Here is a 27,035-nt window from a genome sequence, read left to right on the forward strand (position 1 = left end):
CCACAAACCTTTCAGGAGCAAAATATTTGAATGCCTGGAAATCAAGGCAATGCAGCATTACTTTTGACTAGGTGCCTCAGGCAGATTTTGCCAGTGGGACATGTGTCAATCATAATACAGCTTCTACATCATCTTGGAAACTGGAATAACGTCTTTTAAAATTTGCCTTCTTGTTAAATAGACACTATGATAGTGTTTTCCTGTTTAAAGGGGGCAACTTAAGCTGTTTCTTCTTTATCTGAATTTGTTGCTATGAAAAAGTGCCCGTCGATCTGGACCCACCTACCAGTGAATAGTAAAAGAGACAACCTGCACCTGTGGGATTAGGTGCAGCAGCAGGAAGTAAGAGCACTTGCAGTATATAATTAACAAGGATTTTTTTTTTTTTTCCAAAACAGCATGTTCATCTTGCCAGGTTAACTAGTGATTAACCCTAAAAAAGAATGTGCTGAAGCCTACACCCTTGTTTAAACTCATTCACTCGCCAGTGTATTCAGTTACTTGTGTAACCAGCGACAAAGTAACCCTATTTACAACTCTTCATTTCCTGGTATTTTATTTGATGTCTTTGTGTTTCCAGTTTCTCCATTCATCTCTTTGTTTGGTTCTCTTTCATTTTCAGATAGGCAAAACATCTTGTCTGCTGTTCTGAATAAAACAAACCTACAATAACTTTTTATCTATCATATAAAACCACTTTTTTACTTGGGGAAGTTTTCAGACAGAATACCTTTTTTTATACTTATCCAGATAAATATAGCAAGTTAAATTCTTCTCCCAAAGATCTGCAAATAACTCTCTCCCATTAACTTCAGCAGATGTTCTGCCAGAGATTCAGAGGAGCAGAATTTTTTATTTTGGGTATAGAAGTGGAGACCAAGTTGCTTAAGTCTGTCTGATGTTAGTAATGAAATGCCCCGTGACAGTTACTTAACATATGTCTCAGGTTCTATTAGTTTGTCTTTTAAGGGACATCCAATTGCTTAATTGTTTTTTTTTTATTCTATGCTAGCCTAGGATTTTTCCAAAGTTTACAAATCCAAAATAGTAGAGGAGTGATAGGATCATGTAATCAGAGGTTCCCATCTAATACATAATCCCTATTTTTTAAAAAAAGTTAAAGCATGAAATATATAGCATTTAGCCTGTTTTGATGCTTATAATAACTTTCTTTTCTTCTTTCACATGTTTAGAGAAAACAAATAAATTCAATGCATGCAATATGGAGAGATAATGAAGTATTTGATATGCTATTGGTTCATTCAATGTTTAATGTGTCTTTTGCCCACCATGAGCAGAGAAGGTTAGCTTGCAATGATTTTGGTGAGTTTTTAAAACAGAGAGTCATACTGTTGGAGTATTGATAACTTCCTTACCCAGACATATTTCTACTGTAGGCAGACACTGTTTAAAAGGAAAATTAATTTTTTTTTTCCACAGCAATTTCAAAGATAATTATCCTGTACACATTAAAGAAGGATGAAGTGTTTTAAAGAACTGTAATTCTAATTGGTAAATGTCACCAGCTGTTGCAGTTACTCTTACTTGTGTATATTCTTTTAATGATTACACTCCTGTGCCACAAGCTACATGAAAATACATTCACTAGGTGTGAAATTCCCATATGTCACAGCTTCAAGACTAGGTAAACATCTCAAAGATAAGGGGAGAGTTAATGCTGATGGGAAATGTTATTTTTCTAGCTTTGACTGTCTGCAAGATGAACATTTTTTTATTGGACTTAGTAAAAGAAAAAATTGCATGAATTGGAGAACCATTAGGTTTTAGCACTCAGTGGAAGATTCATTTTTACATTTAATATATATCTCCAAGAGCTGTAATCAGCCCTTCGTTTGTTAGATTATCTCCTTCACCCACCCCCCGAGATTTCAAAATAGTTTCCCATTATGTCTCCAAGTTAAAACTAGTCCAAGTCCTATAAATTGCCTGTCAAGTTTTAGAAAGTACATAAGGTTTCAACGCTGGTTGTATTCTTTTCTACCATCACAAATGAGTATACTAAGGGAATATGTGGAGCTTTCTGTTTTAAATCTCCTAAATTACTTTATGATTTAGTTTAATTTAAAAAATTTCTGTCACGTTTTAATGAAGAAGGCACATTTTTATGAATGAAATCTATTGATTTCCGTGAACCATGTTTTGCAACAGAAAACTGTTTTATCTATTGTAATCTTACATTTTTATTTCTATGCTTAGGATCTGATTTACAATCAGATGTAAATATAAATGGTCCTGCTTTCCTCTTAAGAGTTTCACGTAGGCATGTATGTATGTGATAAGTTTTTGAAATGAGCTTTCATTGCCTCTGGAATGACCACTCTAAGTGTGCAGGAGACATTTCAGTTTTTCGGTGTGAGTTTTGGAGATGCTAGGAGTGTTAAACCAGGCCATCATTCTGCATTTAACTGTTACTTTTAAGAAATGGAACTGCCATCGATGCACATGTATAAATGAAAAAGAAAATCTTCTTATTTTGGATCATATTCCTGTATGTGTCCGTGGTAGATTTAGGAAAAAAGAGGTGAAGCTCATGATCCAGGAGGTTTCATTCACTGCAGTTTTGAGGGGAGAATGCTCTCATCCTATTATTGTAATGGCAGTTTCTGGACAGGTATTAGTTTGAACATGTTGCACCTTTCCTTCCCTCTTGTGCTCAGACCTATTTATATACTTTAGAATATATTATATTTATAATATAATATATAATATATTATATAAGATAATAAGGAATGAGAAAAATTAAAAGTTACCTACTTGTAGACTAGAAAGGAAGCCTTAATATAAAATTATATGTAAATATTTTAACTATATGAGCATGTTTATGCATACAGGCCTTTAAAATATGCTAAATATTTTACACGTACAGCTTTGTACGTATGCTGTTTTCAGACAATAACAGCTTCTGAGAAATGGAGATGAGTTATGCCTGGGAATTCAGGGACTGGGTATAGCTGCTTTCGTCCTCCTTCCCTAGAGCTGTTAATTATTCTGTACAGAGTCAGTCTTAGCCAAATCTGAATCCTTTATAAATAGCTTGGTCCTAAGGCTTACTGTAAAGTCTTATAAAACTTAGCCTTCTTTTTACGCCATGATCTTTAAAAACTATTATTTGGGAGCAAGTGATACTTTTACAAACTTGCTCACACAGAGGGCATCTACAGAAGACTTTCCAAAGTGCTTATGTTCATTCTTGGTTCCTGTTAGAGAAAGGTGAACTCCTGACCAGCTCTGCAAATGCTGCCAGGAAAGGGGATGTTGCAGGCTGTTAGGGGCTTTAGTGTGGAACAACATTTTGTGGCTACAGAGGCCCAGAAGTCCCAGCTGGGCAGGAGAGAGCGGTTTCAGCAACCACTCTGGCTGGTCTGACATAGTATCACATACACAGGACATATCTAGCCCGTCCCATGTTTGGGAGTGTGGTATGAAAATTATGCCTACTCTGCTATTCATACAGAACATAGGTCAGTACAAGAAGGGAATCATTTCATCCTTGCTGCTCCCCTAGTTATCCGCTGAGCTGATTGTGCCAGTGCAACAGTTTCAGAAAAACAGGGGTACAGGTCTACTCTCATACTAACCTTTTTATGCTCTTGCTCTCAGGGAAATGTTTGAACTTAGTCTGAGTTGGAATACACAAAATTCAGCTGTACATTGGAAGCAAATCTGAGGCAATGCAAAAGGAACTGAATGCTTTTTTTAACCATTTTCTGAATGTGATAGCAGGATCTGGACCTTGAGGGTGGAGTAGCTATGAGAGCCTCACTAACAAAAAAGGGGAGAAAATGTCCAAGTTTGCCATTGATGTTACCAGAGCCAAGACTTCATTCCATTACATATGGCAATGTAGCTTTATGACTCAAAGCATCCATAAGTTATAACTCTGAGAACTTTATTAATAGTGAACCTGCTGAACTTGGTAACTAACACAGAATTCACAGCAGATTTAGTCAATACAGTTTATACATGTGTGAACATTGTAACATAATCTCAGTTTTCATTATGTTTAAGTATAACTTCTTACAAGTCTCAGTTGTTGAGTGGTCTATCTCTTCCCCTTCCCACTACTTTCTCCCCTTACTTTATGTCTCCACAGAAACCAGGGATGGATCTAGCAGATACCTACATTATGTTTGTTCGACAAAACCAGGATATACTTCGAGAAAAGGTCAATGAGGAAATGTACATAGAGAAGTTATTTGATGTAAGTAACTACCCTTGCAAAGCTTTCTGATATCACTACTACATCAGAAGGGATAAGCTGCATTTTGATCATATTCAACAAGCCGTTCAGATGTTCTTCCCTGTTGATCAGTTTTTCTTTTGCTTTTCATTTACCATCTTCAGCTGTCAAGGGTGGCCTTTCTTTAAACATTTTCTGCATGAAACTTTTAAGTGCTAGAAGGTATAAATAAAATTGGCAGAAGATTATTATTTGAAATAGTCATTTTTCCACTGTGAGTAGTCCAACTTTATTCCATCTTTTGATTTTGAATGTGTTAATGGAGAGAACTGGATTGGTGTGGTTCGTGGACTCCATTGCAGACCTAATTTCCCTAAATAAAGAACTTTTACATATCACTGCCTGCTCGTATACAGAAAGAGGCCAGTTATGCCAGGTACATCTACGGGTTTGACTGGTACTTTCATGGAATGACTTTTAGAATTTTGTTTTATGGATTTTTAGTTTAAGACTTATAATTTCTTAAAGTTGACCAAACATTTATTGAATTGTCAAACTCATTTCTAAAATTCTAATCCCACTTCTTCAAGTTCAGAGTAATCCTCTTCTTCATCCTCAAGGCCCACACGTCACTAGCCAGCCTGTATCTTCTCAATAATTTCCCTCAGCTTCAGTACTGGCTTCTGCAGCCTCCCTGCACTCATTCCTTTGCCCTGATTCTTCCTCTTTTTGTTAGAAAAGATCACCTACTCTACCAAAATTTTCTTCATACAAGGCTCTCCCATAAGGCCACTAGCAACACTTGCGGGCATATTTCTGCTCATTCAAGTTCTGACCACTAATTTATGTCTAGTATGTCCCTTTCTGAACTGTGTGAAGGAGAAGCTGTAGGCAGCTGAAATTGTACCTTCTGTATAAATTCAAAGCACTACACATGTAAAATGTGTCTAAAATAAAAGTTATTTTATTATAAACCTGGATCGATTTACATAACAATGATGTCAGTCACTTATAATAATGTAGGAATTTGAGCAGGGAAAGAAGTAATCTCTGGCACTGTGAAATGCAATTTATTACAAAACAAATTCTGGAACATAATACAGACTTTGAAATGTATTTATTTGTATGTCATCTCCTAAGTATTTTAGAAAGCTTTGCTGGCAGTTTCATTTAATTATGCAAGTTACCGCAAATGTTTTCATAACAGCAATTCACAGCCTTTGCTGTGACACTACAGTTGTGGCAGTCACAGAAGGTCCCATAACATAGACTCTCAGCCATGGTATGTCATGTCAGTGTTTGTTGTTTGTTAGACTGGGTGGTCAAAATGAGACTTATCTCTCAGATTTTATATTTCCAGACACTCCCAGGCTGCTTTACAAAAAAAAGTATCATCTGTTTTAATAAGCTAAGTGCTAATATGTGTGAAAAGAATGATTTTATAAAAGCTTTGATGCCCTGCAGGGGTAGAAAAATTATCATCCATCCAGCTGGCACCTTCACAAAGTACTAAAACCATATTAGCAACTTCTGCTTCAGTTTGCTTTTGCACTGAATCTGCAAGCATATGTTTCATTTTCAAGATTCTATTTTTTGTTTTTCTTTGGGGTTATTTTTGCTTATGTTGTAATTTTCTGAATGTTAATAAAATTATGTGCCTAAGGCCAAGTCTAACTCTCACTGGAGAGACCACATTGACTTTGATGATGTAGTGGGATTGGACCAAGCCTTAGGCTATGTCCATAGCAGTAAACTGGCCAGGGCCTGGGCACAGGCCTGAGAACTAGCAGGTGATCATCTGTACCGTTATGTCATCAGCATGGTTCCTGGCGTGATTTCGGGTTAGCCCAACTAGCACTAACCCAAGGACAGAGTCTCAGTGCAATTGGGTTAGCATGGGTCGAGGACCTCTTCCAAGTTTGATTTCAGCAATCAAGCTTTTCAGCACAAGAAAACAGCTCCTGTATGGATGCAAGCCATGGCATAGCACTTGCCTTTGAGACACAAAACCATTGCTGTCCTCTTTTACTCAGTAGTATGCATTGTATGCTGTCATGGCCAATGCTTGTAGCTGTAAGGAAAGAAAAAAGATGTACACGATAAGCATTCTGTGTATCAAATATCTATTTGTATCTTTATTTTTCTTCATATATGGTGGTATCACACTTCTACATAACATCACACTAGGAGATATAACCAATTGGACAGAATCAGATAAATGCACTAACAAATATGTAAGCTCATAGCTTGCAGAAATTTAAAACAAAGGCACGTCACTTTGTTAACTCACCTTTTCTGAGATTAATTCAGATTTAGAACAGTATGACTATTCAGATTTAGAACAGTATGACTGAGCAAGATTTTGCCCATGATTTTTGGAAGGGGTTTTTAAATTAGTGATATAACAAAACCTAGGTACTGTTCATAAACTCAATTCTATCAAGTTATATTTCAACAGAAAGAATAAAATATGTTCAAGTTTTTATGTAAATATACTTCAAGCCATTTGACTGGCTACAGTTGTAGATCACTGTTAATTTCCCCTTAAAATACATTGTATTTCTGTCAGATAAGAAATCATCAGCCAAGCGAAATAGGAAAAGCACGTCTGTGTTTCAGCCAGGGAAACACCTGATCCAGAATAACCAAAAAACCCAGACTGTTCTGTATGCTAGAAGTTATAGCTATAAATACAGACAAGATCAGGCCTCAGACACTATTTTAATCCAAAAAATGTGTACTTACAAACTACTTATGCACAGATTTCATCGACTTGATTCAGGGCTGCTATATACTGCCAGCTATTACAGTGACCAAGAGAACGGGATGTCTATCATACGAAGTAATGTACGAAGAGGAACATTTCAATTGAACAATAGTATTGATACAAGTAGAAATGTCTGCCAGTGGGTCACAAATACCTTAAGGCTAGAAGTTGGAAAATTTTCTGTCTATCTGAGAAGTCTCAAGCTAGGGAGAAGACAAAAAATGTGCATTGTTTTATGGTGGTGCTTGATAAGCCTGGAAAAGCACCACCATGCTATTAAAAAATGTGAAAATTCAGGAGAATGGAATTTAAGCTTGAGATATGAATCCTTACATATGGGAGAGGCTCAAATCTCCAGGGGAGTTTGAAAGACGAGTGGGCTGCTAGTTTTTTCTGCACCATTTTTAAACCATTTAAATCATGCTGTGCTTCAATACCTCTGCTGATCATGCAGCCAAACCAAGATGGGGGTTTTTTCCTTCCTTTTCTCTGAATAACTTGGCTTCTGAGTGCATTTCATTCTTCACCTCCTCCCGAAAGGGTATAGACAGCATGCAGAACAGTATGGCTTGGTGCTCATGGTTGCACTGGTCTCTACAAGGTCAGTGTGCCATCTTCTTGTTCTCAAACTTCACCACCAGATTGGGAGTCACAGTTTTTTGCTTGGTCTGTTTGTCAGAGTCACTTAGGACTTTTTGTCTTCCTTTGGGGTGTGGGACATGGTCTTCTTCCTAAGATCAGTTGGGAATTTTACCTGTCAAATTCCATCCTGTCACAGGAACTCAGGACATTTATCTCTTACTCTCATGCTGTAGAAGCTTATAGTTGTGGGGTTTTGCTTGTTTGCTTGTTTGTTTGTTTGCTTGTTTTTAATACTGCAGGTCTTAAAGAGCACTAGAAAGGTTTTCTAATGTGTTGTACATGTGGATGGTCTGCAGTAGCTCTGGGCTAAATGTCTGCTCCATATTCATGATTTCTGTAGGCTTATTCAATGAATGGTCCATGTGATTCCTTCCATTCCCATACTCCACTGAAGTAAACTAAGACAGTGCAGTTACATTGGGACAAGTTTCTCTAATAAACTCAAATAAAGCAAACTTTTCTACCATTAATGCTGCAGTGACTCAGGTAGATTCAATGTATAACAACTAAATCATGAAGACAGGCACTACAGTGTTTGTTTAATGATTACAATTTTTAATTATGGTTAAAAGCATCACCCACTGAAACTTTGTTAAAGTTTAATCACTTAAACCAAGAACTCATTTTTAAAATAAAGTTTAGTAAAATGTTTTAGAAACAAAGTTGCACTTCAATTTCTTTTTTTTTTTTTTTAAACCAGTGTTTGAAAAATGCTTATTTTCAGAAAAGGCTGTAAAAGTAGCAGTTGGTGAATGGGCAAATGAAGTATTTAAATAGAATTACACAAACCCAGAATAAATCTAAAATATTACTAATTATTATTAAGGCCCCTCTTATTTATAAAGATAATCTGCTTGATGGATGATATAAGAACATTTGTGTAGCCTATCAAAGAACAATGCTGTGTATCTGATCCCAAAATTAACAGATGTAAAAAATATCCAACTATGAAATTCCCATGGGGTCTGGTCCTACACTATCAAAATCAACGGGAGTTTTACCATTAACCTCAATAAAAGCAGTGCTGTATCCATAAACATGCCAGGTTATCATCACTCACTAGACTTAGAATCACGTTTCTACCTGAATTTTTAAGATGGGACTAATAAGTCTTCCTACTCCTGCGCATTTTAAATAAATTAGACTTATAAATTAAAAACTGTTGCCTTTAAAACAAAATTGGATTTTGCTAACAAACCCCAGATTTAAAAAGGTAAGTCATTTTGCATAAAACACTGCATAAAACATCGATGCAATACTTACTTTCTGTAGTAATGTAAAGTTCCTAAGTGCCACTTGGGTAGGTTCTCACTTTCTTGTACCTGTTAATTGCATGTGAAATACGGATGTTCTTGTCTGAACACACAAAAATTTCATTTCAAATGTTTTCCCTTCAAAACCCTTCTTGGTTTATTTGCCATTAAGAGCATTATCTTATAGGTTATATTTGTGTTGGATCTGTTGTGAAAAACTTACAGTATAAGCAGATGTACGATTCCAATTTTATTAAGACTATATATGCAATGAAATCTTTATGCAATAAGTGATTGCTGCTTTGAGAAATAAAGAATGGCTTAAGAGAACAGTTCTAACGTATCAGTGTTTTACCATTGGTACAACTTAAAGGTTTTCCAGGTTTTTTTAGGCTCTAATGTCTGGGAAACCTGTGCACAAGTGTACCATAAACTCTTAGTCAGAGTGTGCATCCTGGAAAGATCGGCATTGGCAAACAGTTAAACAGATAAACTTTGTTATGTTGTACAAGATGGCACCTGTTAGCAGATGTTGACTTTGGCCCTGATTGTCCGTCTCTTACAGGTGTTAAACTGGTGTTGTGGGACTGAGTAGTCCTGTTGACTTCACAGGGTGAAGTCACGTAGTAGTCACGTAGTCACCTTGCTCACGTAGGTGAATGTCCTCGGGGTTGTGGCCTCGTGCAGGGTAACGATTCAACAAGCAGGGTAAGAGATGGTAATGGCAGGGAACTCACACAATTTCCTTTGGAGTGCAGAAAGACTGAACGTCTTTATGAGTAGTACAAATGCTTAAGCACTCTAGATTTACGTAGCTGCTTTCGGCTTTTGTATTTCAAAAGTTCAGATGTAATGTGATATTCTTTTTCTGTTGAAAAAATGCTTGTATTTTGGCTGGAATGTGAATTAAATGCTAGCAGTGTTCCCATATCACAACCATTATTTTCCTTTTCCATTAGTAGCCGGGATAGACGATTTAAGTTCAATTATGTACTCGAGGTTATTTGAGGTAGTAATTATTCTCCAAAGTTTACTATGTCATGTACTTCATTCCGTGCCTAAATGGAGATATGAAGTAGTCATTCATTTCTGTTTGCCGTCATATCTGCAAGTACATTTTTAGCAAATGCTTTTTTCAATTGCGTCATTTCTATAAGTTTTCAGACCTTTTACAAAAAATGTGTTAAAAATGTGCAAATGCTTCTCCCTGGCAAGTGAGTTAATCTTCAGCTGGTGTTACACAGCTGAGAGGAACGCATATTTTAAATGTGAGTTTTCTGTAGCACCAACTCCTTGTGCTGTCCATGTCTACCTCAAAAGCACCATTACTGCAGAATTTAGTATTTAACAATGTCTTTCTAGAAAACTTCAGTTGTGATTTTTTTCCCTCATTCTCAAATTGCTTCCTGTCACATTCATTTTAATAAGTAATCTTCACTTTCATTGTTATGTAATTATTTGCAAGTGTGTGATTTGACAAAAGGTCTACTTTTTGATCTAGATTATATGCCAAGGCAACTTCAGCAAGTCGAGACTAGGTAGAACTGGTTAAAGGCCACGTTTGAATCAAAAGCTGTGTTTGTATTAACCTCTGAGAAACATGAGAGGACCGTGCCTAATTACTTAAAAGAGACTCAACAAAAATGGATTGTAGCTTGTTGATCTTCTTATTTCTTTGATAACTCAGAATAATCTTCAAGAAATATGTGGGCTTCTTTCTCAGATTCTTGAAATTTGATCACAGTGCAAAATTGTCCTTTGGCGCAAACCCAGAAATACACATCTTTGCATGATGCACCTGGACATATGTGGCAGGTCTGGTAGAATCAGCTAATTAACAACACAGGCTTAAACAGGCACCTCATCTGGCAGTGTAGTTAGTTGCCTGATGGTGCTCAGCAGGATTTGGTAGTGCTTTTTATTTTTCTATCCTAATGGTCTGCTGCCCACCTAATTTTGCCTTATTGTCAGCCACTACTTACCGCAGCTTGAGGCCCTCCCAGGAGGCTAAATTATTATCAAAGGATTAGGGAGATGTAGCCTTGCAGCTCTGACATTTCTGATTACTTGTCTATGCCAGAACACTAATTAGCTGTGACTAATTAAGAAAAATGTTCCTGCCATAGAAAACCGTTTAAAAGAACTGAGAAGTAGAAAAGCAATTGAAAAGCTGAGCAGTGCTCAGATTTGCCGATGCTCTTTAGATTTTCACCAAAGTCTTAACTCACCTTTAATTATGTCTAATATTTTATAGGGCAAATAGAAAGCTCTTGATATGAGAACCACTCTGCAGTTTTCTCTGGATCGAAAGACATTCCTGTCATTTTAAAACAGTTTGCCGTGTCTTTTTTGGTAAAAGAAAGAATTTTACAGAAAACTCTAGGCAGTGTCACCAAATGTGGACTAAAAAAGTGAATTATATTAACGTGCTCAACTATATGAAACTCTTCTGCAGGAGAAGCAACATCTTGCAAATTTACTGTTCAAAATCTTTTCAAAGTTCACTAAATTATTCCTGATGTTTTCAAGTAGATTCACCTCATTTTTTGGTATAGAAATCTCTATAAAAGAACAACAGTTAATTTGAAAGCTGAAAAATGTAACCTCCATCTGATTTCATATAGTATATAAGTTTTCTTCAATTTTTTTTTCTTTTTTTTTTTTTTTTTAATATGCTGAGAAAAGGAGTGCCCACTCTTGGAGGGTGCTGATTATGCTGCTATCAATCCAGCAAAGCTCAGTGCTGTTGAAATCAATAGGACCACAACACACTTAAAGCAAAGCATGTGCTTCAGAGTTCGCGGCTTCAGGATCAGAATATTCAGCACTTTGTAAGCTGTTTTACACTGTAGCTGAGAGTGTTTTCTCTAGAGGAAACCATAATACAATGGCTGGGTTTGATATGTTTTTGATATCACTTCTTCATTTTTCATACCATTTTTAATTTCTGAATTTCCATCTTGTTGGGAATCAAACAGCCCAAAAAGATATAAAAGGGATTTTCTCAAGACATTATGTATCCCATAGTCCAGTCTGCATTTAGTATTCACGGAACGGATGTCTGCCACCTTTTTCACACTAATTTAATCATATTCTTTAAATCTTCCCAGCGGGGGAGTAAGAAACTATGAAATAGATATTCTGATATCTTGCTAAAAGAGCTCTTTGGGTATAAAAGGAAAATAGAGAATTATATTTTGGGGCACTAAATATCATATCCTGATATTCAGAATTTCTTATGCTATCCTACCCCTAATTTCCCAGACTTGTGAGAGAAGTTCACTTTTTTTGAAAAAATAACAATATATAAATTTCTATTAAAAGGCAATTTAAAATGTGCATCATGAGTCAAAAGAGCAAAACAAATGGAAAAAAAATCCCAAACTCAAGATTTTAAAGCCAATGTGATTTTTTTCTGAGGGAATTTTCTCAATCAGGGGTGGAACTACAAGGGTTTTTTGCTTGTTTCTTTGGGGAGGGGCTATAACATTGGGAGCTTCCAGTACAGTTTCCCCATAGACATTTCTGGTCTGTACTGGTCACTCATTTATTTAACTTAGTTAAATGCATCTATCCATCACTAAAAACAATAACAAATTCTATCAAATAAAAGAGAACTCCTTCCAACATCCAGGCGCAATTTAGTTCTTTAACCTTTTTATCCTGCTAGGCACAAAGTAGCAGCATCTCATTCCAGGCACTGCATTTTTTTTCTTATCTAGATGGCTTGAAATGTGTCTAGCAACTTAATGGAATCAATTGAGCGTGGACAACTATAAAAATATAAAATAGCACTGAAACTTTAGATGAGTCTGTCAGTAAGTGTTAACTGTGGCTGCAGCTTTCACATTCTACGCAGTCAAGAGAAATCAATAAGGATTGTACCATTTATATTGTCTTATCTAATGTTTGTTCACCATGAAGTGCCAGGCACAAGCACCATCTAGGGAATATTGATTTCTTGATGTACTGTAATTCACACACGTATAAACAGCAGGAGAACCTTGTGGTTTCTCAAGGCTTACTTGCCCGTTTGATATTTATACTCGTATTTCATTTGGGTCAAGCTTAGCTTAAAAAGGAAAATCAAGCAAAACTCTGCATAAGTGTTCGCAAATAGACACACAACCACATTGTTGATCATATTACAAGAAAAATAGTGCCAGAAAGCGTCAGAATAATCTAGTTTTACTATAATGAGTCTGGAGTAAAAGAAAGAGGTTGCTATGTTGTAAATAGTACGAGGTGAGAATGCTGCAGAGTGCTCTGACAAAGTTAGTGATTCATCAGTGGAAAGAGCTTCTTAACCTGTTTGATCACGGGGAACTGAAGCTTTAGTGCTGATTTAAACGTGCAAAAGTGTTGACCTATATAGAGATGATTTCCTTTAAATAATTTTCAAGTGTTTCATTGTATCTTTTCTTAATTTACACAGCATTGACTATCCTTTCTACTTAAGTACTAAAAGTGTTTACAATGTGCAAGGAAAACAGTGCAAATAATGAACAGAAAAATCAGCTCCAGAAAAAAAAAAGCAACGCAGCTGTAAAATCTGCATAGCTGACAGAGTCCACACAGGCAATAGGGTCAGAGATGGAAAGGAGCAAACCAGGCACCTGCCCAGTCCAAGGACACTTGCTCCAAAGGGACGAGGGGAGGGGAGAAGCAGGAGGGAGGCAGGAGGCCGGAGCTCTGCTCCACACTAGCGCTGCTCGGTGTGGTGCCCCAGCGATGCTGCGCAGGAGAGGAGCAGCTGCACCACTGGGCAGCTCCCCCTCAGCTGCACAGCTGCATCCAGCCCTGTCACGTGCCGCTACCATAATGTACGGAGTAAACGGGTGATGAGTCAAGATTGCTGGGGAGGAAAGAAATGAGCTGCCTGTAAATATTCTCCCAGAGGACCCCAGGATGCTTTAAATACTCTAATTAAAATACGTACTTGACCTTGTTCCACATGCAGCGGGGAGTCTAAACAGAAGACTCCGGGACAAGAGCTACTAACGTGAGTCAGTACCTAAAAGCTACAACACAGACTTTGGCCCAGCTTTGGTCCACCTCCCTTTTGATACAAGATAGAGATACTAAGAGCATCCTCACCTAAGGGAGAGCTGCAGCTCACAGGAGGACTCTGCCACCTCCCTGAATCGCCCTTTGCAATGCCTCACTCCAGGGGGGCCCCAGGGAGTCCCAGGTGGCCAGGCAAAAGCAGAGGTAGGTGTCCCGGTGACCTGCCTTACGGGCAGAGTGAACCTGCGCCTTTGACCATACCAACGTTCCGCATGCGCTTAGCAAGACTGCTTAGCATTTCTGCAGCTAAGCGCAGTCAGAGCCTGGTAGCAAGAGGCGAGTGTTATAACGAGTAACAACTTGGTCACTTTGCATTATGTTCATTTGTTTATTTTGAGGGTCCAAGCTGGCTTTCACGTCAAGGTCGCTCAAGTGATGTTCCCCATTCTGTGCCTTGGGGGATGTTTGCAGATATACCCAAATTGCAACACAACACACAGTGTAGCGAGACTGACAGTGTTTGCTGCGGAGAGTTTTAGCACCAGAATAACCTATGGAAGTACTGTTCACAGATGCACTGCGTATCCAGAGTGGAGTAGGGAAACTGTTTGTGCTGTTAGTCCCTCGCGGTCATGAGCATTATGTTGGTAACTAGTGCTTAAAATCAAACAGCAACATTACATATGTCTAGATAGGGAAGGAAGTTATGCATGTCTAATTTTGCGAACTTCCAGTTTCGCAGTGCATCTACCATATGTGAAGAAGCCAGAAAAAAAAGAAGGTCACAAACATTATAAAGTAGCATAAATATTGTAAATTGCTGTTTAGCAACCAATATACAATGCAGGGAGAGATGAGTACTGTATATTTTGTATTTAAAGTGAATATTTATTTGTGAATTGGCAGCAGTTCCATAGCAACTAGCCAGCTTCTAATTATAAGCCTAAAATATGAAAATGTTACTTTCCTCCTAAAAGATAAGCTTTTCATATGTTAGATGTTCTTTGTTATTTCAGAACAATATCCTTTTTGCCTAGAAGTTTCAAAGATGCTTAATATGCTTTTAAATGAACCCCATTCTCTATTTTCTTCTCATTACTGATTTCTGAAAACTAGCCTGCGTAATTTGTTTCCTTGTATCACCAAAATATCTCGTCCAGCAACTGTTCACTTGTTTGTCATCATGAGTCCTGCTGAACAGGGCCTTTCTGTCAAGGTTTGGGTTCCTCTTGCTGTTGAGCTCCTTTCCCTTTTCTGCCAATTGCTTTGGGAGTGACAGTGGGACTCCATTCAAATAGGCAGGGAAGGGACTGACGAGAGACTAAAGTGTTTGTTTCGTCAATTAGTCATTCTTCAGAAAAACAAAATTTTTCTGAGCTCCCTGAGAGCTTCATTGGAGTAATGGCACAAAAAAGGCAGAAGGAAACCAAAGGAAAAGTCCCACTGGAAGGAAGAAAACCTTTCTTCCTTGGCCAAGTAAGGGTGCAAGAGGCAAGTTAATAAATCTGCTACAATCACACACACACCAAAAAAAAAAAACCAACCCCACAGAAAAAGAAAAAAAAAGGAGGAAGAAATAAAAAAAAAAGGTGTGGTTTGTACCCAAACAGAGTTTGTAATTTGAAATGACCAAGCTAAAGAAATCTTCGTCCTGATCCCTCTGTCACAAGAAGTATGAGTGTTGAAGCAGACAGTGGTATGTGGTTTCTTTCTCACTTCTCCTTTCCTGGTACATGTAGCTGTAATTTAGGCTGTGAAAGTTTTTGCACATTCCCAAGCCAAAGTTCAAAACTTGGCTTAGCATTTCAGACCTAGAGGAGGAACCAAAACATGGAAGCTGGTTGAAAGCCTGAGATGTTTCCAGGAAGATGCCTTGATAAGTGGTGCCGAGCATGAGAAGTGTAAGACACAGGTGGGATGCAAGAGATGTGTGTCAGGGGCTCTGTGCAAAGTAGAAGCATGTGAGGGAACACAGGGCTTGAGAGCTTTGCAGCAGAAATGAGTGATACAGCAATAGGGGGACTTTTGGACAGGTCCTTGAGTGAAAGAAAATGTGGGAAGGAACTGCAGCGACATGGGGAGCAGAGATAAATAGAGTTTTTTCATCTGACACTTAATATTGATTTAATCATTTGCCTTTTCCAGATCAAGGGCTTTTAAACATCTGTTTTCTGGTGTAGGGAAGAGGCTTCATTTGTTTGTACTGCCCGCTAACCCCAGGCTAACTCCATGGATTTTCCACTCCTGCTTAGTTTAATCTTCGTTTCTTTCAGTTTTTCTTAAATGAAAATTCCTAGGGGAAAAAAGAATTGCAAAAGGAATAAATGTAGTGGCATCATGGTGACCCCCAAAACCAATAGTATTCTCCTTGAACTTTGTGAACATTTAAGAAATGCAAAAGTAAGCCGCCCAAGCCTTCCAGGTCTGATGTCTTCATATTAAAGGATATATAGTATTATTGGATGAAAGCCGAAGTAGATTAAAGTACCCTTTCAGTTTTAATATTTGTATTGATTGTATTTTATATGTTTTAAATAACAATAAAAGTAATGTGTCCTGATACAGTAAATACACAGGAAGTGAACACGTGGGTGAAGTAGTGCTCCATCAGTGCCCTTAAAATGGAGATACAGTTCTAACTCTCAGCACAGTCGTAATGTCAGCTGTTTCCCCCATATTCATTTTGCTATGAAATTTATGCCACATGATTTTTTTTTTCCAGTCATAGCAGTGCTTTGAATCAAAAGGTGGGGAAATTTTTCATGTTTCAGAGAAATAATACAAACTTCTCTGATGTCCTAAACAGAAAGATTACTATCTTGCCGACAACCAAACAGCCAGAAGCATTAGGGTAGCTGTAAGAATAGCCAGGCTACAAGTGTACTTCAAAATTGTATCTGGAGATGGTATAGTTTCTATTTCTACAGTCAGAGGCCAGCTGACTGAGCATTTCTGCTAGCTGAATCTTACTGTCTCTACTGTAGAAGCACATCTCAATAACATAAAATTCTCTGTTGATTCAGAACAATAATGTTGACACACACACACACACACACAAATCACCTTTGCATGGACTTCCCACGAAGGCAAAACTCTGGATTTTGGTGAAAATATATTTTCAGGGATGGCACTGTAAACTTGGATGCTCAGAGTGAAACCTAGCTCAACATTTTATGTTGTGGCACTGTGAGGCTGTGTATAATGAGAAACCACATCTTTGTGGGGTTGGACAATGTGTCGCAGAAGGACAGTGTCTGTCACTGTGAAGCCACGTGGAGCTGATAGTGAGATGGGAAAGCTCTTGCATGAGAGCTTTCTCTTCTCTCAGGTTTCCCCAGCTTCTGTTCCTTCATTTTTCTGGTCACTGCCACAGTTATTCTCATTGGAAGCGCGACTGGAGGTGCCTCACAGACTGCTGCACATCTATGACCAGTGCAGTCTAGAAAAGAAAAGTCACTGGGGGGATAATTTGTTCCTCTCAGGGGAGTGAAAATACAGGAGGGAGTGGTGGGAGAGCACTATGTCACTAGTCAACAAGTTCTGGTCTCCCTCCATTAGAAGAAATTGATATTTTAACCAGTTCATAAATTGCCTGTGTCAGGAATCAGAACTGATAGGGGCCAGGAAGAGAGTACAAACAAAATTTCTACATATTGGTACATTAAATTTTATGTTTATGTCTACCTACAGTTGCCTCAACCTTCAAAGGTTTCTCAGGCTTTCTTAATCAAAAGACTACCTAAACCTGAGGGAAAAACATAAACATGTTATGCAAAGTTGCTTCATTGTTGCTTTTAGTTTGCAATTAAATATTTTTCATTTCTGCAAAGATATAAAGTTATTTTGAATGTTAATTACTTCTTCTGACTTGATTTCCTATTTTGGTGTTCCTGTGTGTACGTTACCTTCTGATGTATCATGGTGGCCAACAGGTTGAGAAATCCTTCCCCAGGTTTGGTTTTTTTAAGAGTTACCAAGGCTTTCCAGCCTTCAGGAGAGTGTATGAACTCGTCACTGCTCAGGTAAAAATCCTCCTGTGAGTGAGTGATGTATATACCTAAACTTGAAAATATAGCTGTAACTTCTAAACCTCAGAGTTTTCAAAGACACTACAAGTAACACTTGTTTCCCTCATTATCATTAACATTCAACAAAGGAAGTCAGGATGATTATTCATATTTTACAAAGAGGGAAATAAATTATGAAACTTAAATCAGGAACTGTTTTCTAACTTTTGCTCTTTGCATTTTTAAGGAATAACTTATTTATTCTTTCGTCATTTAACATTTTCTTTAAATGTTCTAAAAGTTCCTTGGCACACTACTAATGCTAGCTACCACAATCTTGAAACAATGCAATAGCATTGCCTTTTAATAAAAACTGGGCATTTTAGCATTTAATATTGTGAATATGCCTATGGTATTTCTTACGCATTTTAGCTTATGCTGCCTTTGAGGTACAGTCTCTCCAGTGAGAAGAATACTTTCTGTTATTGTTCCTGGTAGGAAAAGTAGAGCTGGAGGAAGTAAAAACATCCTGTTGTCATCTGAGCGACTCAATTCCTGATCAATAGTGCGATAAAGGCTTCGGTAGGAAGATAAAATGCAGTTCCTCGAAAAGCTGTTCCCCCTGCCACATTCAGCGGGAAAAGCATTTTGACAGTGCCCATTTATCAAGAGCCGGCAAAATACAGAAACTCGACGGGGTCTTGTGTCTCAGGCGTTAGGGACACCAGCCCTAGAAGGACTAAAGCATTGTGTATTCGTATGTATTGAGCCTCCTTCCAGGTGGCAAACAGCTGCACCTTTTTATAAAACTTCAAAAATAAATCTGAAGTGCTTGCTTTCAGCCAATAAGTGTTATATTTAATTGAACCGTTCTGCAAATGTTATAGCTCAGGCACCCAGAAAGATGGTGAATATTTAATATATTTGTTTTGTATTTCCACCGGTCAAGAGAATAATGAAATTCCTTAACTACTTCACTTTAACTTGCCTGAAGAAAGCACGGTATGTTGCTAAATCGCTTTTCACTGGCCCTGCCGAGAAACAACTTTAATCCTTGTTAGAAAATTGCAGAGTCTGGGCCTGACAAAGAGCTCATGCCTGGCGCATTGTGAGCGCTGGGAGCGGGGCGAGGGGAGCCCTTTACAGCTGCGTGCCTCCAGCCCGCCTCAGCTGGACTATTTAGGCGAGGAGGTTTGTCAATTCCTCCCGACAATGGAGCGAGTTTTTCAGTGCCTGTAGCCGCGCCAAGCCCCGTTGGGGATCAATGCTGGCCATTCAAGCTGCACCCTCTTTCATTGCTTTGGTTTGTTAATTTAAGACTAAAGGTCCACTGAGGGGGTTTAGGGCGTTTAAGAAAGCTGATGAACTGTTTAAGAAATCTGATGAACTGAGAGCGTTTATAGCCCTGGTGTGGCAACTATTGGCACTGAGGGAGCTGTGTCCTTGTTGACCCTCTTGTTATTAAAAATGCACAAGTGCTGCGCTTCTCAATATTTCAACACTCTTTCATTGTCAATACCACCTTCTGAGCCCTTCAGCTTGTTGCTTGCTCTAAAGATCTTCTTAGATTGGGTTTGAAAACTTCACCTTAAACACTAGATTAGACTGATGTTCTGTTTTCCGTGCTCCTGTTGATTTGTTGAACCTTCCCAGGGCTGGAAAGCAAGTAGCAGCTTGATGGGGAGACAGGCTGCTAATATGATTTACCAGTCTACAGTCATGCACAATAAGTGTGAATAAATACAGGGGTCTCACAGAGTCAACCCTAGCCTTTCCTTTTCTCTTATTTTTTACTTTAAAAGAGATATCTCAGGAAAATGAAGTGAGTAATGCATGCCCTTACAGGAGCTGGATGAGCTATGAATAAGAAGAGGGGGGGAAACAGGGAGGCAAACATATTTTTGTTAAAGTGGTTGGCTGCTGTTATGAGCTGATGTGAAAAAAATATATAATAAACACTTACTGCTTTATTCTTGCATAGACGACAGCAAAGAATATGGCACTAATACCACTTCATTGACATCTGCAAGAGTCGCATTGTCCTTTCAGTGCTATTGTTACTAGCGGGGAAGTGACTTTTTCTTAAAACCAGTTAGAAGGATTTTTTTAAAATCGTTATTACTTAAAAACAGTGTAATCTCAGGACCATTATCTAATCGCTGAAGCTTTTGAGTTTGCAATAGATTCCCATAAGTCACAGCAGATGCATCCCTGCCTCTATAACATGCTCATGGTTGTCAAAATGTGTGGCCTTGGATTCCACCTCTGAGAGGCATTTGCAGTGCTGTGCTTTTTAACAGGCTCCAGAAGAACAGATAGGGAAATACTTACTTTTCTTCTGATAAAGTCCAGCAGATTTATGTTTATGCAGCTTCAGCCTATACTAAGTGCTCAAAACTAGTGGGTATAAGGCCAATAGTGAACAGGAATCCTATCCACAAGTACCTCTAGGAGGACTCTAAAAATATACTGGTTGTGATTTGTATTAAAAATACCATGACAATTCAAAATAAGAATACATCTTTTTCTAAAACAATAGCAGTTATATTTTTTCTGAACAAGGTGTGTTGACAGAGGAGTAAGTACCATAGTATCATTTCACAATTGCCAAATTAAACATTTCCACTAAAAGTTTAATGTATCAAAACTAGCCAGGAAAATGTATTATATTGTTTTCATTCACAAATTTGAGTAGAAAAATTAATTCCCTCCAATTTCTTAACTTTGTTTTCAGTGTATGTAAACATATCACAGATACGTATGGAGAGTCTAATTTCCACTGCATCCATCTTAATTAAGTTATCTGGCTGGGCTTTAAAACACGTTTTGCCAGAAAACTGGGACTGGGTCTATTCTCAGTGATCTGGCACCATTCAGTGGTGTTGCATGGGGAAACCGCTCACAGAATTTTCGATGCTGTCTGTAGTTTGTTCGTGTGAGCAAGTTTGAGCCCCTTCTGCTTTCTACTTGATAGAAACCAAATACATCGTGGATGTGTTACTGAATTTTTTTATGGAGGAATATCAGTTTTGAGAAAACTCCACTACTAAAATCATTCTCTCTACCGTGATTATGTTAAAGATTAACAATTGTAGAGTCTGAGTGATAATATAATAACTGGGCTCATCTTATTGCAAATAACAATGGATATTCTGGGTAGAATGCTTGGCATATGAATTTTTATGTTTATTAGATCAATAGAGTTCCCCAAGTGAATAAGCTCAACTGTATTTTATTTTCTAGACATCTGTATACATACAACACCTGTCATATAGTTTACAGCTGCCACTTAGTAACAACACTGTCACATTAGAAATATTTTACAGATACTTATAGAGGAAATCAAAACCAGCATGCATGTTTGGGGTGAAATAATGTAAACAGTATAAGAGTGTCATTCAGTGATAAAAAACAGTATTTTATGGATACCCAGTCAGTCCCACATTTTATTGAGTAACTCAAACTACTTTTATGAAATGTGCAGCTGTCTGCATTTTGTGTGGTGTGTTTGTTCACTTCTGTAAAATAGTAAATGAATAGGAGAAACTCTAAAAAAAGTAAAAGTAATTTATTTCCAATGATTTATAATTAAAATGCATTTTAACACATTAAACAAAATAAATGAAAGCCATTGTTATATGAAAATCGTATTTCAATCTTAAAACTGATAGTTACAATGAGATGAGACTTTTCTGAAAGGAAAAAATATTTACGTATATTTACTGTATGTCTTCAAAGCTTTTTTCAGAGAGCTTACATTTTGATGAAGGAATTCTATTTCTGTCTTTTGTTACATCCAGTAGCCAGTAATTTGTCTTCATTTTTTTCAATATATATTTTATTTTATTTGTTAATGTAGAGATGGCTAATGAGACGTTAGATCCTTCCTTTGAATTACTTCATGGTGTATACCTTGCCCAACATGCTGCATTTTAAAATATGCACAGTGTTTGCTCTCTTTGCATATCTGTGTATTTTGTAAGGACACAGGAAATTACATTGGAAAGGAATTTAAGCCTCTTCCCTGTGGGGAAAGAGACTAGAAACAGCGCTACGACACAAACTCTTTTAATCTCTCACTGGTAAAATGAAAAAAAAATCCCTTCCTTTTTGCAGTTTGACTAAATGACATCTGGTTGGTATTTTACAGGAGGGGGAGGAAAACTGCTACAACTATGTTTAGTAAAAATCTCTTTTAATCCAGTTAATGTGAAAGAACTATTATAGTAGCTATTTGGATCTGAGCATTTTTTTACGGTAACAGACACCAACAGCAGAAAGCTTATTCTTAGCTTAGCCCCATCCGTTTGTGAAGCTTTGAGTGAAAACATACCCATGCCCAAGACATAAAAAGGAAATAAGGTAGGCTGTAATTCTAATTAGTAATTAACATAAAACAAAACCTTAATGTGGTTATTTTGGGAGGGGTGGAGTGGTGTTTTCATCATACTTAAATACAGTTTCTGTGGATTTCTGAATTTTTTTTCTTAATAAAGAAGTGACTTAAAAGAAAAAAGCAAGAAAGATTCCATATTCTATGTTTGATGCTGTTTTCCTGTTTGGATTGGAAAATCTAGGTATTGCAAATTCTCTCTCAAGGTACCCTACCTGTTTTTTCCCTTGCTGTTTCTCTCATGTAATTGTGTATTTAATATCCATTCTTACTGACAGGTAGCAAAGTGCGTAATGCTATTTTGCTTGAAAATGTTGTAACCGAAAGATAAAATGGCAGTAGCTAGTTCATGTAAAGAACAGTCTAGGTCAAGTTATTTGGTTTCCTAATAATTCTCATGCAGTTCTCCTAACAGGAAATTATATCATTGTTGCCTTCAAGTGCTGATCTGTGACCATTTCAAAGTCTTTCATTACCTCTCATTACCAAATCTGTTAAATGAATACTGCAGGGTTGTTTGGTGGGGGTTTTTTTTATTCTTCTTTTCAGCAATGGTATAGCAGCTCCATGAAAGTCATATGCATGTGGTTGGCTGATAGATTAGACCTTCAGCTTCACATCTACCAGCTGAAGACTCTCATCAAGATAGTGAAGGTAAATAAAATGTGTTTGTGTTAGACTGCATAGTAAAGAGAGAAAAGTGAAAAAGTATTAGCATGGATAAGTATAGATCACCCTAAAAGTTAAAAAATGTGGAATAAAGTTGCGAACTTAGGTAGTTTTAGGTTGGGATTTATTTTGTTCACAATTGTAGCAAATTTCAGAAGAAAACCAATTTATTAAAACCTCTAATGTTAACTATATGTGCAGTAGTAATTGTCTTCCACTCTGGACTCAGTGACAGTTAAGATTGTTCCAAGGAATTTTAACAGATTACTGCTAGCTGTACAGCAATGCCATATGGTATTCCTAATAAATTATTGTTTGTTATATTACTGATTTTTTTTTGTTTTATATTAATAATCCAAATAGCTTTCTTTCTCCATTTTTCCCACTCTCCTAAAAAGTAACTATTTTCTTTTTTATGCGCATGGGATTACTAGGTTCAACTGGAAAACAATAGTCAATGTATTAGATAACATTTTGTAATCTTTCGTACTCCAGGATAAGTATAGATAGAAATACCAATCCCTCCAGTCCAGTCCTTGGTCATTTACACTGGCCAATGTCAAATGCTTTCAAGCGAAGTGTAAAATACCTGGCAATAGGCAATTATGGGTTAACCTACCATAAAATAAAATTTCCTTCTAACTCCCTTTCACATCTTAGTTAATATCCTTAGGCAAGAGACAGAAAGCCATTTCAGATTTTTTCCCTTTAATTCTGTCTTGTTTAACTCTGAATATTCTTGTTATCTGTATAAATGTGGAATAAGAAGCACTTGTTGTCAGTAGTGACCTTGATTTCTTCAAAATATTTTCTCATGAAGTTCAGAAGCATTTTAACTCATGGACACCAGAATTGCAACTGCAACTTTCAGGATTCACTAGCTAAAAGGAAAAAAACAAAGAGAGATGCAAGAAAACAGTCATAATAATGATGGCATCATGGCTCCCTGAACCACCCAAGCTTAGCTGTGCTATTTTTGACCTTAAGGGATTTCTCTGGGAACAGAATTTGGCTCTTCATTATATTATGTGCCAAAATGGCAAAAGCAGTTTGCTATTTGTGGTTGAAATGAATGGCTCTTGTGAAAGATTTAAAGCTCTTCTCAAGTGAAGGTAGTTATCATCCTCTGGTGGGGGGGGAAGTGTTACAGGATCTACAGCCTGTGCCCAGTGAGACCTAAGAATGGGCAGGCTAAATTATACCAGTTAAATATCACCTGGGAGATTAAAAGAAGAGGCTCTTACAAAACGGAAGTTCAGGTGAATGAGCAGCACTGCCAGCCAGCCTTCCCTCTGCAGCCTGGCACACTGCTTAGCCTTGCTCAAAAGGGGCAGGCTCCCGGCGGCGGCGGGAACACCCTGGTTATGGCGGTAGCCTTTCTGTGCCTGTGCACCTGGTTTGCTTCCCACATAAATGCCGAGGGTGTTGTTCTATGGCACCTTCTGTGGATACAGAACATTGACGAAGATGATGTCAATCATAGAGGTTCTGGTCTCAATGTAGTGGAAGACAGAATCTTGTCCACCTGTTTTGGTGGGTGAAGAAGACAGAACTGGTAAAACAGGAACTCAACAAACAGGAGGCTGCTGGGAAATAAGAAACAATGGTTCAAGGAGAGTATCATAAGAAGCTTTCACTGCTGCAGCCCAGCTGGGGAGAGGCACGTGGGGAGGCACAGTTCCTCCAAAGTGAATGCAGGCACTTTTCTGTTTGCTTTTGGAAAAACTGGGAGGCTGTCTTGCCCCTGTCATCTCTTGAAAATATTCCAAAAAAGAAGTAGGAGGTCATTTTTAAGGGACATGGGATGAGTAAGAAATAGATGATTCTTTCATGTTTGGATGCAGCAAAGGCAGTGGCATTCTTAAGAATGACCAGAAGAAGAAACACTGTTTGTTCCCATTAAAGCCTTATGACGGCACAAAGGTATCGTTAGGTGTCGGAGACACGTGCAGAGGGATGTGACTAAAGAAGGGTCAAGGACCAAGAGGAAAGTTAGGGAGAAATGAAAAATTAAGCTTGGAAGTGAACATTATTGTCCTGCAAAAGTATGTCAAGAGAAGAGCAATCACTGAACCCCAGAGTGCTGGTCTGAGAATGGGAGGAATACAATGTAAAAGTGAAAGAAATTGCTGTAGGACCTGTTAACGGCATAAAAGGAAATTGAATGCACAGTGTTATAAAAAGGGAATGCAACGGTGACACTTGAAAAAGACCAGGCAGGGTACTCGCAGGAGTGTGTGAGCAAAACATAAGCTGCATCCATTGACTCTGAAGTTGACCTATGAAAGTCAAATAAATCTCAGTTGCACTGATTCAGACAAGGTTTAAATAATCATCGTAGACAGTGGCAGAAAAAATTCTCCCAGCTGAATGTTACCCATTTTGAGAGGAGTCTTTTGCAGTTCGCTGAAGTATTGAGTGAAACAAGATCAGCTCTTTTCTCTTTTCTTTCTCTAAGGGTTGTGCACGATCTCCTCCGGCAGAGGAATGGGCCTGATAGCCCTTAATTCTCTTCCATTTTCATTTCCCATATTCTCTTCCATAAACATTGGGAACACATAGTAACATTGTACACAAAATAAGAAACTAGCTAGATCAACTTGTCCTTCTTAAGCGTTTTAAGGTAACTTCAAGAAAGATTATTTCAAATGTGTTACAACTTAAAAATAAAGAAGGTAGAGTAGATGATTTTCCATATTTTCACTTGAACATAGCATCAATGTATAAAACAATTCCACTCAGAATTCTTACTTGATAGAAACTCAAAGAAGAAAGTCTTATCTGCTGGTTCATGGGAAGGCTGGATACCAGGGAAACAAAACTTTCTCATGTGAAAAAAAAAAAAAAAAAGAAAGATGTAGATGTGAGTCAAAATGTAAGTAGATGTAAAATTAATGTAAAAGTAAATGTAAATGTAAAAGTCTAAGTAGACTTAGAACGTAAATTAACTGACTGGAGTAGTCACCTGAGAAACGTTTACATTGTAGAATATAGATCATAATCTAAAATTTATTTTATTTTTCCACATTTGGCATATAAATGTAAAGATAAATGCAAATAAAATATTATGGGGAAAGAGTCAGACATTTACATTTTCTGTGAAATGACAGAACTACCTGTAGCCAAATTCATATTTCAGTATGCAGTTAGAAAAATTCTTTGTTGGTTTCTTATAAAGGAGACAAATGGAAGTTACTGAGAAATCAGCATACAGCTACAGAAATGTAGTATGAAACACAATCTCTTAAAGGAATGACCATCACAGCGTGGCTTGTAGACTCTCTAGAGTTGACAGAAATCTCATGCAGCCCAGAAACTAAGACTGCAAAATCTTTAGCAAACTCTAGGTGGTAGGTCCCTAACTGCACGAGGAACGAAGCTGTTCCACTGGCATGCTAGAAATGGCCAGTGTATAGTGGAAGACTGCTCAGACTTGCTCGAGTCCAATTCAGGATGTTTTATTTTTGATGCAGAAAACCTACCGAGACTTCAGGTTGCAAGGCGTGCTGGAGGGAACACTGAACAGTAAAACCTACGATACTGTTCACAGCCGTCTGACCGTAGAGGAAGCCACGGTCTCAGTCACGGATGCGGGAGGACTTCAGGGCATTACTATGAAAGACAGTGATGAGGAGGAAGGATGATATTATTTCACTGAGCATTTGGAGTTCAGGGGTGATGGTCTGAGGGGGGGGCCGTATCTTTGGCTTGGGATTTTTTTTGGTAACTTGTCCTTGTAGTTGCATTTATAGTTTTGCCTTATGATATAGGTGCAGGAATGTAATTTGCTCCATTTTTTAAAAAAACTGAAAGTAAGATTATCAGCGGAAAAGTGCCAAGGACTTTTTGAGAACAATGGTTGTAGCATATTTTAATGTATAGCTTTGCTTAGGGCTGCAAGAATACTGGCATGGAGTTTGAGTTCCACTTGTGATTACGTTTCTTTCCCTTTTGTTCGTTACCATTTGTTCTTGTATCTCCATCAGATATTGATGTCCTGTGCAGAAAACAAAATGTGTGCCTCACTTAAAACACAACTATACAGGAAATCATCCTTGGAATAAGTCAGTGCCCTAGGTAAAAAAATAGTGTATTT

The 27,035-nt window shown here is 37.7% G+C and overlaps 1 protein-coding gene across 8 annotated transcripts in view; it reads left to right on the forward strand.

The window, feature by feature from the left end:
- Nucleotides 1-26,583, forward strand: part of CADPS2 (calcium dependent secretion activator 2) — a 318,768-nt gene extending 292,185 nt beyond the window's left edge. For all 8 annotated transcript variants that reach the window (XM_072870283.1, XM_072870362.1, XM_072870837.1 and 5 more), the window contains 3 exons: nucleotides 4,115-4,222; nucleotides 22,820-22,924; nucleotides 26,413-26,583. In XM_072870283.1, coding sequence (XP_072726384.1) covers nucleotides 4,115-4,222; nucleotides 22,820-22,924; nucleotides 26,413-26,583 — 384 coding nt within the window. The remainder of the gene's footprint in view (nucleotides 1-4,114; nucleotides 4,223-22,819; nucleotides 22,925-26,412) is intronic.
- Nucleotides 26,584-27,035: the final 452 nt, after the last annotated feature.

Source organism: Ciconia boyciana, chromosome 1 (genome assembly GCF_034638445.1).
Source record: "Ciconia boyciana chromosome 1, ASM3463844v1, whole genome shotgun sequence".
In the NCBI taxonomy this organism is placed as follows: domain Eukaryota; kingdom Metazoa; phylum Chordata; class Aves; order Ciconiiformes; family Ciconiidae; genus Ciconia; species Ciconia boyciana.